Source organism: Babylonia areolata, chromosome 24 (assembly GCF_041734735.1).
Source record: "Babylonia areolata isolate BAREFJ2019XMU chromosome 24, ASM4173473v1, whole genome shotgun sequence".
NCBI classification, from domain to species: Eukaryota; Metazoa; Mollusca; class Gastropoda; order Neogastropoda; family Buccinidae; genus Babylonia; species Babylonia areolata.
Genome location: NC_134899.1, coordinates 50351460 through 50366425, shown reverse-complemented (window position 1 = coordinate 50366425; position 14966 = coordinate 50351460). Strand labels below are relative to the sequence as shown.

At 41.8% G+C, this 14966-nt stretch overlaps 1 protein-coding gene across 5 annotated transcripts in view; it reads right to left on the bottom strand.

Annotated features, from left to right (window-relative positions):
• Positions 1-14966, bottom strand: part of LOC143299165 (uncharacterized) — a 141327-nt gene that overhangs the window by 25765 nt on the left and 100596 nt on the right. For all 5 annotated transcript variants that reach the window (XM_076612296.1, XM_076612300.1, XM_076612297.1 and 2 more), the window contains one exon: positions 11425-12193. In XM_076612296.1, the coding sequence (XP_076468411.1) occupies positions 11425-12193 (769 nt within the window). The remainder of the gene's footprint in view (positions 1-11424; positions 12194-14966) is intronic.

Sequence of the window (14966 nt, the reverse complement as noted above, 5' to 3'; positions counted from 1 at the left end):
CTAATCGGAAAGAAACAAAATAAATGAAGAAAGGAACAGCCTTCTAAAACTGAGGGTTTCTTTCAGTCAACTGACATTACTGGACAAAATTTATGTTTGATACTTCCCTTTAAATATTACTGGTTGATTGATTGACATGGATACTTATATACTGCATATCCTCGGTCGGAGACCAAGCTTTACAAACACGGAGTCATTTGCACCACAGGCTGCCTACCTGGGTAGAGCCGACTGACGGCTGCCATTGGGCGCTCACCATTTGTTACCTGTGTCATTCAATCAGATGTTAGGCACGCATACCTACACACTCAGACAAACATTTAACATTTTACGTGTATGACCGTTTTGTTTATTTACCCTGCCTAGATGTTAGGCACGCATACCTACACACTCAGACAAACATTTAACATTTTACGTGTATGACCGTTTTGTTTATTTACCCTGCCATGTAGGCAGCCATACTCCGTTTTCAGGAGTGTGCATGCTGGGTATGTTCTTGTTTCAATAACCCACCGAACGCTGACATGGATTACAAGATCTTTAACGTGCACATTTGAGCTTCTGTGTGTGTATACACACGAAGGGGGTTCAGGCACTGGCAGGTCTGCACATATGTTTATCTGGGAGATCGGAAAAATCTCCACCCTTTACCCACCAGGCGCCACCGCGATTCGAACCCAGACCCTCAGATTGAAAGTCCAACGTTTTAACCATTCGGCTATTGCACCCGTCTCAATGAAGATACTACATGTCAACAATGATGTGTCTCAAGGTCCTAACTGTTACATTAAAGAAAAAAAACAAACACTTCCACAAACGGTTTCAGATCTGGTACAAGCCCACCACCCCTTGTATGTCTGTCGCAAGCAGTCAGTCTATGATTTTTTTTCTCTCCCATGAAGAGCGTTTTCATTTCTTAGTTAATTTACCATTGCTATGAATGGTCCACACAAAAATGTTTTAAATCATTGATATATTAGTGAATTCACAGAGAACATGTCTCATCATCAACTGCTGAATTCACTGAGAGCCCCCTGACACGAGAAAGAATCTCTGACCTGCCGTGCTGAACAGCTGGCAAGTTCCCATGACAGAGACGCACACAGACAGTGACAGCAACTTCACTGTGCGGCCACTGCTGATAACACAGGATTCCCATCACCCACACAACACTTACAGCGATGACTACCACCAAATCTGAAAGAAGCGTGTCTCAAAAACTTCATTTTTGCATATCATTATCTATCTACACCCACTCACATGCTGAAAACTGGTGGGCATGGGAGCAACAAAACTTGTCATTATCTGTCCTAATAAACTGCTCAATACACAGTGACTCTGGATGATAAAACACACACACACACACACACACACACACAAAACCCTGTCCCCCAAAAACAGAAAGTCAAAGATTCCATCCAGGTCTGACAGTTTCTTACATGGACCTCATAATACGTTTATACCACCCATTTTTTCCTCAATGAATGTGTTCAGTGCATACAATGCTGTGTGGCTATACTGACTATGGATGATCATGTTAACTGTCAATTTGTATTGTCTCAAATTTTGCTTGGTTGACTTTGTTAGCAATCATTGATGGACAATGATCTAAAGTAATGACCACCTAAAGCTGAATATCCATCCACCAGTTCAAGGTTTATGAGAAAATTAAGTATTAATTGTGAAAATGTAGGAGGCTAAGAGTAAGAATTCTTCAGTAAACAAATTATCAATATAAATGTTGAAGCTGTGCATTGGACTTTACATCTGAGGGTCATACACGTCAAATGTTTGTAAAATGTTACATGTCTGTCTAAGTGTGTATGTGTGTGCACCTAAAATCTGATTGAATGACACAGGAAACGAATGATGAGCGCCCAGTGGCAGCCGTCAGTTGGCTCTACCCAGGTAGGCAGCTTTCCCAACTTTCTGCCCCCCTGCACAGAGAATTAGCTCCTCTACCACGCACACACACACACACACACCCACTATCTCTCACACACACTGCTTCACTCAAGTCATACAGCACAGTAACTTAGCTTCTCTTTTTGACTCTTGTTTTTGAGAGGGAAATCAATCTGACAGTCTTGAGATGTGCTAACAAAGCACATATTGCACAATGAGAAATTGCTTGCGGGTCAAAAAAAAAAAAACAAGAGAGGCAAGGCCTTCAAGACTCACTTGTGATACACTGAAAAAAAAATCCAACCTTTTTATTATGTATCGTGCATAATTTCAAAATGTAATGTTTAAGATGAGAAAGATCAGTTTAAAGCGAATTAAGTCCCCTAGCATTAATTACAGAGTAATTTCCCTTTTTTTACTGTCTGCACCAAAACGTTTGCAAAATAAATAAAACTTCCAGGCTTAGCAAAAGAAGTTCCTGTTTGAACAAAAAATGATAATAATGACTGCTCTTGTTGTTGGGTCAGAATATCAGATCAAAGTGCCAAGTTTAGAGAATACAAAAAATATAAATATAACAGTAAATGCAGTTTGCATATAATTAGGCTTCATTTTTTTTTTTTTTTTTTTTTTTTTTGTGCCCATCCCAGAGGTGCAATATTGTTTTAAACAAGATGACTGGAAAGAACTGAATTTTTCCTATTTTTATGCCTAATTTGGTGTCAACAGACAAAGTATTTGCAGAGAAAATGTCAATGTTAAAGTTTACCACGGACACACAGAGACAACCGAACAATGGGTTAAAACATAGACTCACTTTGTTTACACAAGTTGGGGGGGGGGGGGGGGGGGGGAGGACATGGATTGGCACACCGAAAACAGCCAGCAAATCTGTCAGTGGTTTTGGATTCATATTTTCCAATCCTAAAAGAAAACACATCAACAGCTAAAGTGAGCACTGACAAAATTAAAAAAACAACAACACAAAGCTGTGATACAAGAATGTGAAGTAACACGCAAATCAGATACGACATTTGATGAAAATTACGGCGTGAAGCCTTCTTGATAATAACTAACAGGTACGACAGCATTCAACTCAACAGGTCTTCGATAACACCCCTTCGCTTCTAAGAACACAGTCACAACAACAACATCAAACGGCTAAAAGTGCAAACTGAATTCTAAAAAAACAAACCTCGACTCTTCCGCTCTTTGCTTTGCTAAAGGTCAGCAATGTTTTCGGCCTTTTGGAAACACTCTAGGCATTTCACTGAGGGACCATACAAACCCCATATCTCCGCAAGTGCCTGGACTTGGGCGAGAGAGAGAGAGAGAGAGAGAGAGAGAGAGAGTCCATGTGTGTGTGTGTGTGTGTGTCCATGCGTGTGTGTGTGTGTGTGTGTGTGTGTGTTCATGAATGTCGAGTGTGTATGTCAAATGTGTTTATGTGAGCAAATGAATGCATATGTATGATGTATGCATGCACTTGCACAAATGAGTGACCATCTCTCTCACATTTATTTGATTTAAGCTCCTCTCTAAGAAATTTTAAAAAATGGGTCGCTTAAAGAATAAAGTTTTCTTGATTCTTCATTCTTGTGTGAGTGTGTGACTGTGAGTGTGTGCATCACTGTGTGTGTGTGTGTGTGTGTGTGTGTGTGTGTGACTGTGACTCTGTGTGTGTGTGTGTGTGTGTGTGTGTGTGTGTTTGCTTGCATGTGTTCATATACAGAGTATATGTATGACATACTTTGAGTCCAAATGAACTCGTGCCCTCTCTTATAATTTCAGCTCCACACTGATGAAAAAAAAACGAAGAAGAAAAAGAAAAAAAAAACAACCCAACTTCATATGAAGCTTAAATTACCCAACTGAAAGTTTTTAGAATTAAATTATTTAAAAAGACCACCGATTTTAAGAATGCCAGGCTGTAAACTCCACCCCACAAAGAGTTGATTCTCAACAACACTTTAGTGGTGAAAAACAAAATTATTAAAATCTGAAAGGCATGTAGACTCAGTTTCTGATTTTAAAATGGAAATTAAACATAAGCTGGATAACAACACACCCACAATTTCTGGGGTGAGTTTTGTTTTTTTGCTGGGGGGGGGGAGTAAGGGGTTTAATATTCATAAGCTTTAAAAAAATTTTTAATTTACTGTTTTATAATTTTCAAAGCATTTTCCACGCTTCTTCAAGCACTTGAATAATTAATAGTCATAGTGCTAAAGGTACCGACAACTAATGAACTGCACACTTTTTTCAATTAAACGAAATCTGAAATAAACAGTTTTTGTATGTACACCGCACACATATGATACTAGTAGTGACACATATACAAGTAGTATTATACATCCTAATACTACTACCTATTCTGAACACAAAACCCGATGACTAGTCTGAGAATAATGACAATTTTCCGCCACACTGACAGCCAAGGAAAAACTTATTGAAATGATTTGCACTGTTTGTTTTAGCTTTCTTCTGTGTTGCGTTACACACTAGTTTGCTCAGCTAGTTTACAAACTTGTATCAAGCTCTCCCAGTTCATCAGCAGTGAGGGGCTTCTTACTCAACAACACAGCCAACCTTGGGAACTTCCAGCACACTTTGCTTTGCTCTTTTCTAAGCCTGGCTACTGTGGCAAGTCTCTGATAAGAATGCTGATACCGGCATGCCATGCGCAGTGACCTGTGTTTTACTTCCATCCTACCCTCTCCCTCTCTCTCTCTCAGAGTTTCTCTGTTTGATCTCTGTCTCTCTCACACACACAGATATGAACGTGTATACACATGCACACATGAATGCATGCATGCATGCACACACACACACACATATGCACACACACACACACAGCACACATTTTAAAGTGGTACTACACACAACTGGGTGTAACGATAATATCAATGCTAACAAAAAACTTGATAAATGTATCTGTATTTAAAACTAGTTAAAGATGTCAACACTCACAAGGTTAACTATTGTAACTGTAATTAACTGCCACATGACTTGTCAACAAATTATTATGTTTTGGTGTTCAGCTAGTACAGTATTAAGTAATTAAAGGACATAGTTGTTGTTTTTTTAAATGAAGGAAAAGATTTCAGAACAGGGATGAATCTGTAATACAGGGAACTAATAATTCATCCCTTTTCTGTTCATCCTCAGCCTTAAAACTTTTCCCAAAACTAGTCACCCTTTTCTGTTCATCCTCAGCCTTAAAACTTTTCCCAAAACTAGTCAAATACATCAATATTAATAAAATAAATATAAAAACCCGGAAAGAAAAGAAAAGAAAAAAAAAGACTAGTGAGCTCGCTCTCACTCTCTCTGTGGGTGTCACACACAACCCACTCACACACTCAGTTATTTTTATACACACAGTGGGACAAAGAAGTTGAGGGCCATAGCTGAAATTACGAAATCAGAGAAATCGAATACGGTAACCACAACAATCGAACAAGGTATTTTTTACCCTCTGATTCTAAATCTGTGAATTTGAAAACATATTTCATTTCATTTCCCTAGTAGTACATACAACTTAATCGACAGTAAATTTCAATTTATAACATCAGATGAAATCTTCAAATGTGAAAAAGGAGTATGGCATGCATCGTACATTGTCTTCGATCTGATTTCCATGAATTTTAGAAACGACAGTGAGTTCGGAAGTGATTGTGCACTCACTGGAAGTAACATTAGTAACAATATTATTTATTTCATGGATGATACTATCACTAATAGGCAAGAATAGGCACTGCTTATTCAACCCATCCCTCACACTTCATAGAATCCATACTGACTTCAGTGACTACATCAACAATATATACATAGTGTCATGTCATGTCTTGTAATTTATAATTTTGATCCAGTTCTTTCAGTCTTGATCATCTCTGGGTCTCCCTAAACATTACAAATTATGAAATGAACATGTCACAGAGAAAGCACTTTTGAAGACCTGTATAAACATTGGAATTCCACTGACTAAAAATTAAGAAAGAATCTTTAACTTAAAAAATTTGAACTGCACTAAATTTACCAATACATATTGAATTCTGACTGGAAGACAGAAACTCTGAGTTTTAATGAGAGGAGGGGAAAGGAGAATTTTTTTAATTTTTTTTTATTGAAAGTAAACTAGTCAAATATAACATAAAAAGAAACTTAAAAAAATTGACAGGCAGTAGTTTGCACAGGACAGGAATCAGACTCCTTGCCGGAGTCTGTACTAGTGGGTCACGGTGAAGTATGTGTGGTTAAATTAAAAAAAGGAAAAAAAGAAAAGAAATGGTTCTCATTTACAATCATTATTATTAAGTCTTGTGTCTAATTTTCAGCAATCCAAACATGTGACACAATACACAGAAATTAGAATCCAGTGCTGACTTTAACTCGAATGTTTTTCGTGTAGTATACTAATTACTATAGCACTGAACATCTTAAACTCTTTTACATCAGACAGCTGAGTAGTGTGATGTAGAATGTTTAACAGAAGGGTACGGTCTTGTTCAACTATTTCACACAAATCACTGCCATGATACATAGACTCAACAAGCAGTATAAACTGTACAACACAAAATGAAATCTTGCTTGTCCAGTGTAAGCACAGTGGAATCTCACCAAACTGGCCTTAGTGACCATAGAGTTGCTACATTTGCAGGAGGAACAATTTTCTGTGTTTGTTACTTTTGTAGTACCATATCATAGTTGCCTGTCTTGGCTCTAAAAGTTGACTTAATACTGACGTATTTGCTTCTTAGTTAAAAGTAGCATGGCGACCTCATTTAGATTGGGCAAATAGTATTAATATAGTTCATAACCATAGCATCTACCCAGCTCAACACACTGACAATGAAATGCACATGACTACACAAACCCATGCATAAGAGTGTTATCAATCAATGAGACCAGTTTGACCTTCTATTGAGATGCTCATTCACCAAGAATGAGTATTATATCACTGTGTTATATGTTACAACTGAATTAGCAAATATGGTGATTCGACCTTTGCTGGTTAATCTAAATCCACTCAATACAGATCTATCCGAACTGAACAATGCACAACATACCAAACTACAGAAAGGTACGTGTCAATGTCAGTGTTTATGATACTGCCGCTGGTGAACTAACTCGGTCACCGTGGCTGAAATTTTAAGAAATTACCAAATGCCCTTAACAAAGATCGATGCTTCCAAAATGGTTCTGACACACTGATTGACTGAAAGAAACTGTACATTAACTGGGTTTCTCTCAAAAATATTCGACATCAACAACTGCGCGACCGTTGCCGTTACAACATGGAGACGGACCACGGAACAGTGAAACGGCCCGCATGTTACGGCACGCGAATTCCACACGAAAGTCACTCAGTGAAAACTTTACCACTGACGGACAAAGCAAACGAGCTCGGATGGGAGAAAGGAAACCGCAACTCGAAAGCTGAGGGTCCGTACACTTCACCTAGAAGCCTTTCTTTCCAAACAGGAAACGAACGAACAAAAATGAAAATGTCACTTCCTGGTTTGGCATGGGACAGTTTAACCGAGTTTCATAAGCCACGGCTTTTGATCCCCAAAACCAACAGAACGTTCGTAATGAACGCTAAAACGGTCGAAAATATCAAACGACTTACCATTGAAGTAATCAAGAACTTTACCTGCCAAAAGAAGAAGTTCGAAGTTGCTCTTGACAGTACTCGGAGAGGTCGGGGCCTTCGCTGCCATGTTGTACTGGAGTAAACAGATCCGTCCGCGTGCAAGCAGCTGGCTTCACACCGGAAACTGCTCGACGGGGATCAAAGAGAGGCGACCCGAGATAATTTAGTTCGGACACTCAACACACACTTTCACCTGACAGCAACGCAGGTATGGCCAACCAGTACACGCAGGAGCTAGACCACTGAATATTTGTAGCAAATTTTCTTTTCAACAGGTACGCACGCTTCAATGCCGCTTTCGTTTTTTGCGGACGAAGACAGGTGGTGGAAAGGCAGACACACGTTTGGTCGCGTGCAGGGCAAGTTCCGAACACGTGGCTTTCAAAGGCGGAAGCCAAGAATGGACAGTCGAGTTGAACGGAAAAGGACTTGAGCTCAGAAGAAGAATGATGGTAAAAGGCGAATGAAATAATACAAACAGACAAGCTACAGGTTGATGATCGATAAGATCAATTTTATGCTGATTGCAATGTTGTTTGTGTTTTGTTTTGTTTTTGTTTAGTTGCTTGTCGATTTTTTTTTTAAACTTGGAAACACACTGCACATGACATGTGACGTGTGTGTGTGTGTGTTTAGGTTAGGGCTGGGTACGTAGGTTTGTCGGTTGAGGGTTAGGTATTGGTATCCGTGTGACTCGATGAAACTGCAGATAAGTCAGTGCTGCAGTGTGTGTGCGTGTGTGGCTATCAGTTTGAAATGTTATAAAGTCAGCCGGAATTCTTCTCACTTTACTGTCACTTATTTATTTATTTATTTTACTTCGTGATCATAGTCCCGAAAACGGCCGCTGCGTCGTTTGCTAAATGGCAGGGTGAAAACAGTCCTACGCGTAAACTGAGCCTATTCAGTGGTACGACATACGACTGAGTGAAATAAGGCCCGGGGAAGTTGCGGTCCCCAGAGAAACAAACACACAAACAAAATCAGTAAAAATCAAAACAAAACTGCTCACGGCTGTAGCCGCTATGTATACTGATTTATTCATTTCTTTATCTATTCATTTATTCATTCATTTATTTATGATCACTACTTAACTACTGACGAGTAGCTCTGCGGCTGTTCAGAAGAAGACTGAGAAGTTAAAGCAGAAAAAGGTCACTGTTTACCAGCTACATTCATCAACCACGATACCTTGCTCTTACTAGTTTAATCCATGGGCATGACTATATCAAAGGCCACTGAGAGAGAGAAAGAGGGAGAGAGAATATATCGCGGTAAACAATTTTCAACAGTTTCGATCAGTTATCTCGGTCAGTGAAGAAATTAACAAAAACCACTCCGGCGGCAACCGTTTTGCAGCTGAAAATCGATTCGCAGGCAATTGACGTCATTCTGTTTAATTGTTCGCCGGGGTCTTCTCAGTTTTAATTTCACGTTTGGTTTACGTCAATGGCGGCCTTGAGTTTAAAAAAAAAAAAAAAAAAAAAAAAAGAAAGAAAAAAGTATCGTGTTATTTACATTCTATCTATTCAGTTCCATTTCAGGTTTTGTTGTCAGTTGTTCAATGTTGTTTTGCTGTCGTCCACTGAACAGTCTGGTCCGGCGATGCCAATGGAAGCTATTCGACTGACCGGGCTGAAAGACAAGGAATTTAAAAAAACGAATTTATGTAGGGGTTCAGGTTCATCTTGATGAACACATACACGCATTGTGCCGCATTGTGTGTGTGTGTGTGTGTGTGTGTGTGAGGATAGAGTCAGTGTGTCTGTGTTAAGAAAGCGCACGCGCGTGTGTGTGTGTGTGTGTGCCAGTGTGTGCGTGCCAGTGTGTGTGTGTTTATACGGTGTGTGTGTGTGTGTGTGTGTGAGGATAGAGTCTGTGTGTCTGTGTTAAGAAAGCGCACGCGCGTGTGTGTGTGCCGGTGCCAGTGTGTGCGTGCCAGTGTGTGTGTGTTTATACGGTGTGTGTGTGTGTGTGTGTGTGTGCGTGTCACTGTGTGAGTGTTTGTGTGTGTGTGTGTGTGTGCACGCGCGCGTGTGTGTGTATGTTTTGTGAGCACAGTTAAATCCTGAAAAGTTCAACCTGACGTTGAAGTGAGGTCGCTGAATGTCAAAGTTTACTGCATTTGATTTCGGGTATAAAACAAATTAAAATTCATCTTCTGTATCAAAACAAAATACACTGGGGTTTTCGAGATTCTATTAGCCCTGCAAAGATTGCGTTACGTGGTAATGACTTTTTCAAAGCAGCAGCCTAAAATTGACAAATAAATGCATTATTACTGATTCAGAATTGAGAAATCTCGAAGCTATCAGTCAGCAAAGAAATTAAACAGACAGGTCACGTTAGGCAGACACTGGACAGACAGACAGACAGACAGAACAGGCAGAGGCACTGAAACTGACACACACACAGAGGGAGAAGGAGGGTGGGCAGGCACACACACACACACACACACACACACACACACAACACACACACACACACACACAGATATGAAAACACACACATTCCATACAAAGAAAGAGGGTGGTGGAGGAAGATGCGAGCAGAGACACTGAAACACAAACACACACACACACAGACGGCGCCGGAACTGAAACACACACACACACACACACACACACACACACACACACACAGATACGAAAACACCACACACACACACACAGATATGAAAACACACACCTTCCATACAAAGAAAGAGGGCCGTGGTGGAGGAAGATGCGAGCAGAGACACTGAAAAACAAACACAGAGAATGGGAGGGAGACAGACACACACACACACACACACACACACACACACACACACACAGACGGCGCCGGAACTGAAACACACACACACACATACACATATATATATATATATATATATAAAGAAAGAGGATAGAATGGAGACAGAGTAACTGAAACATACGCATACAGAGAGAGAGAGAGAGGGTGAGAGAGAGAGAGACAAGACAAGACAAGACAAAATTTTGTCCGAGACAAAAAACTTGGACAAGACCAAGTATGGTGTTTAGAGAGAGAGAGAGACAGACAGACAGACAGACAGGCTGACTGACACTGAAACGCACACACACACACACACACACACACACACACACACACACAGAGGCAGACAGACATTGAAAGACACACACACACACACAAACACACACAAACACACACACACACTGACACACACACCGACACAGAGAGAGAGAGAGAAAGAGAGAGGCACAAGCATGGTGTTTAGAGAGAGAGAGAGAGAGAGACAGACAGACACTGAAACGCGCGCACACACACACACACACACACACACACACACACACACACACACACACAGAGGCAGACAGACATTGAAAGACACACACAAACACACACACACACACACAGAGGCAGACAGACATTGAAAGACACACACACACACACACACACACACACACACACACACACACACACAGAGGCAGACAGACATAGAAACACACACACACACACACACACACACACACACACACCCGTTAGAGTCCTCACTTCGACACCTCCACCTTCCCCACCCCACACATACCCCTTCTCCCCTCCTCTTCTCCCTTCCCACCCACCCCCCTTCCACCCCTCCCCCACCCCCAACCCCCCACGACCATCCTCTTCATCACACACACACTGAACTCGCCCTCGTCCTTTCTCATCTCCTCCTCCTCCTTCCCCATCCTCTTCTTCCTCCACCTCTTACCCCCCGCCCCCGGTCCTGCCCCTCCCCCCCCTCCTCCCCCCCCCCACCTAATCCTTCCACCACTCCACACACCCTCACCCCAAGACTATCCCTCCCCCGCACCCCACCCCCCCCTCCTGGCTCTTATCACACACCACACTGAACTCACCCTCGTCGTCCTTATCCGCTTCTTCCTCCTCCTCCCCTCCTGCTCCTACTCCTCGTCCTCCTCCTCCTCTTCCACCACTATCCTCTTCTTCCTCCTCCTCCTCCTCTTGCTCCCAGCGCATCGCGAACCGTCGCCAGTCCTGCTCGCGCAGCTCGCTCAGGTAGTGCACGTCCGAGTCGGCGTCACTCATCTCTTCGCTGTCAGAGTCCGTGGCCGAGAATCCCCCGAGGGCGGTGTCCCCGCCGCTGCAGCTGCTGCTGCTGAAGAGGTCCCCCTCGTCGGCCGCCTCGTCCTCCCCGACGACGACGCCCATCATTCGCTCTGTGAAGCTGTGGAGCTGCCTCAGCTGGTGGTGGTCGTCCTCGGGCTCTTCCATCAGCCCCACTGCCAGCACCGGTGCTTCCCTTCCCCTCTGTCTCCTGCTGCTGGTGCTGTAGCTGCTGGAGATGCCGCCAGTCATCGCCATGCTCTCCAAGCTGCTGCAGTCAGCGTCCAGGGCGGTGAGACGCTCGCTGAGCAGCTGGACAAAGTCTCTGGGCTCGGGGAGGACTATGACTGATGGTGGGTGTTGTTGTTGCTGCTGTTGGTGGTGGTGGTGGTGGTGTTGTTGTTGGTGGTGGTGGTGGTTGTGGTGGAGGTGGTGGTGGTGGTGGTGGAGTTTGGGTTGTCCTGCTCCTGACCTTGATCTGGACCCCAACCTGCTGTGGTGAGGTGTCTTCTGCCTGCGCTGATGTTGGTGTTGGTGGTGTTGTCGCTGTTGTTGCTGCTGCTGTTGAAGGGAAGTAGGAAATAAGGATGAGGTTGTGTGGGAGGTGGTGGTCAGTGGTGGTGGTGGTGGTGTGTGTGTGTATGTGTGTGTGTGTGTGTGTGTGTGTGTGTGTGTGTGTGTGTGTGTGTGTGTGTGTGTGTGTGTGTGTGTGTGAGTGAGTGAGTGAGTGAGTGAGTGAGTGTGTGTGTGTGTGTGTGTGTGTGTGTGTGTGTGTGAGTGTGTGTGTGTGTGTGTGTGTGTGTGTGAGTGAGTCAGTGTGTGTGAGTCAGTGTGTGTGTGTGCGCTCTCTCTCTCTCTCTCTCTCTCTCTCTCTCTCTCTCTCTTTTCTCTCTCTCTCTCTTGTTCTTTCTTGCATTTATTCTGTCAAGTACTTCGGATTTTTTAAAAACTTTTAGTTCAGTACTTAATATAATACAGAATATGCTTTGCATATTCACGTGAGATGCCTAACAAAAAAGAATAAACAAAAATAAATGAATAAATAACTAAAATAAAATTAATCTGCCTCCAATTGTGAAATAAAAGAGAGTAATAGACAGTTCTATCTCCAAAAGAGAGAGACACAGACACGGATGATTTATTTATTACAGCCATAGCCCCCCCCCCCCCCCCCCCCCCCCAAAAAAAAAAAAAAAAAAAAAAATATATATATATATATATATATGAATGAGCGGCAATAACAAGATATGTAGACATCGCCGTAACTGGCAATAAGCATTCAACTGTTTACACAGTTCAACTACAGAAATTAGGGCGATACTATTTCTCTTAACTTAAAAGCTTTATATAAGAACGAAGCGATGTTTCCTTTTACACTGAATAAACAAAATCTAACCAAAGGGCGTTCATAATATTTCTTTGGGACAAATTTTTGACGAATATCGTGCAACACAGGACACTTCAGAACAAAATGAACTTCATCTTCAGTTCACTCCTTAGTGTGTTTGTTTGTGTGTGTGTGTTTGTGTGTGTGTGTGAGAGAGAGAGAGAGAGAGAGACGAGAGAGATGCACGCAAATGGTCTAAGGGAAACAACTCTTCAATTGCGTTTCACAAGAGTAATGCCAAGAGTTGTCTTTCCTTAAAAATACAGCGCCGCTTTCATTTCAGTTATCTCCCCTACACCGTACCAGGTCACGCGAATTGCGTTTTCGTTTTGAGCTATCCGCCAGATTTTCAACAACAACAACAAAAAATTCTTGAATGGCCTTGCATGCAAAACAATGATTTAAACCAAACAACTGTTTTCAAAACCTTTTCCCTCAATTATACAATGCAAAAATTGTGGGTGCACTTCGATGGATGGTAGTACACGTGCATGTAAATTGTGGCACATCCAACTACAAGTGTACACACAACATATAAAAACACATACATAATATGCACACATTCAACTATGGTGCATACTTCAACACTTCATCTGGGATAGTTCAAACTTTGCTGGCCCATTCTCATTTCATTTTATTCTATACTATGGGGACAAATAACTATAAAATTGATCATCTTTATCATTGTAGGAAATATGGCCTATCCTACCACCGAAAATAAAGGGCAGTAGATAGGTTTGTGATTAATAACCGACCCAATAAAGGTAGAGAGAGAGGGAGTGGCCATAAGTCTAGCATGAAAGATCACGGTAGAGCACAATACTTTGCAAATCAAACGAATATTGGCATAATTTCCAAAACAACATTGCGCATATTTCTTCAAAACAGAACAGAGTCTCTGCAGTGGGCTTTTCCAAATACAATAGGCTGAGCAACACGTTTGATCCTGGCATCAGAGATCTTTTCCCACCCCTCTTGCAGCCAATCAGTGGCAGCCTGTGTTAGTGTGTGTGTGTGTGTGTGTGTGTGTGTGTGTGTGTATTTGAATGTTAGTATGCATTCACGAGTGTGTTAGTGTACACATGTGTCAGGAGAGCTCTGTGCACGTGTGTGTGTGTGTGTGTGTGTGTGTGTGTGTGTGTGTGTGTGTTGCCTGTACGTCTTACATTTATTTGTTTATTCAATGTCATTATTGTCTTTTTATTTTATTTTTTATCTATTATTATTATTATTCTTGTTATTGTTATTATTTTTTTTCTTTTCCTTATTTTTATTGTTATTTTTTTAATTATAGATATTCATTTACCCCCCCACCCCCTCTTTTTTTCTTCTTTTTTTCTTTTTTTTTTCTCGAGGCCTGACTAAGCGCGTTGGGTCACGCTGCTGGTCAGGCATCTGCTTGGCAGATGTGGTGTGGCCTATATGGATTTCTCCGAACGCAGTGACGCCTCGGTCCTTGAGCTACTGATACTGACACTGACACTGATACCAACCGATCCATGATCTGGTCGCATTTCAACAACATTGGTGCTCTATCCTGGCTGGTGTTGAAATAAATGCCACACTGGTGGTGGAAGGGAGTTAATCCTTGCAAAGCTATTTAAAGGAAGGCCTGTTTGTTACCTGCTCTTCTTTTTCTCCTCCTCCTCCTCCTCCTCCTCCTCAACTATTACCTTGTACAAATTGAATTAAATATAGCTGAAAATTATAAAAGGTTGCATAAAAGCAAAGGTACTTCAAGATAAAAAAACAAAACAAAAAAAACATGATGTTTCGAGTCTTAGACTCTATGTCAAGTGAAGAGGTGTTGGCAGGTTATCTGACTCAAATATAGATGTAAATGTGTGTGTGTGTGTGTGTGTGTGTGTGTGTGTGTGTGTGTGTGTGTGTGTGTGTGTGTGTGTGTGTGTGTGTGTGTGTGTGTGTGGAATTATTCTTTTCTACGTT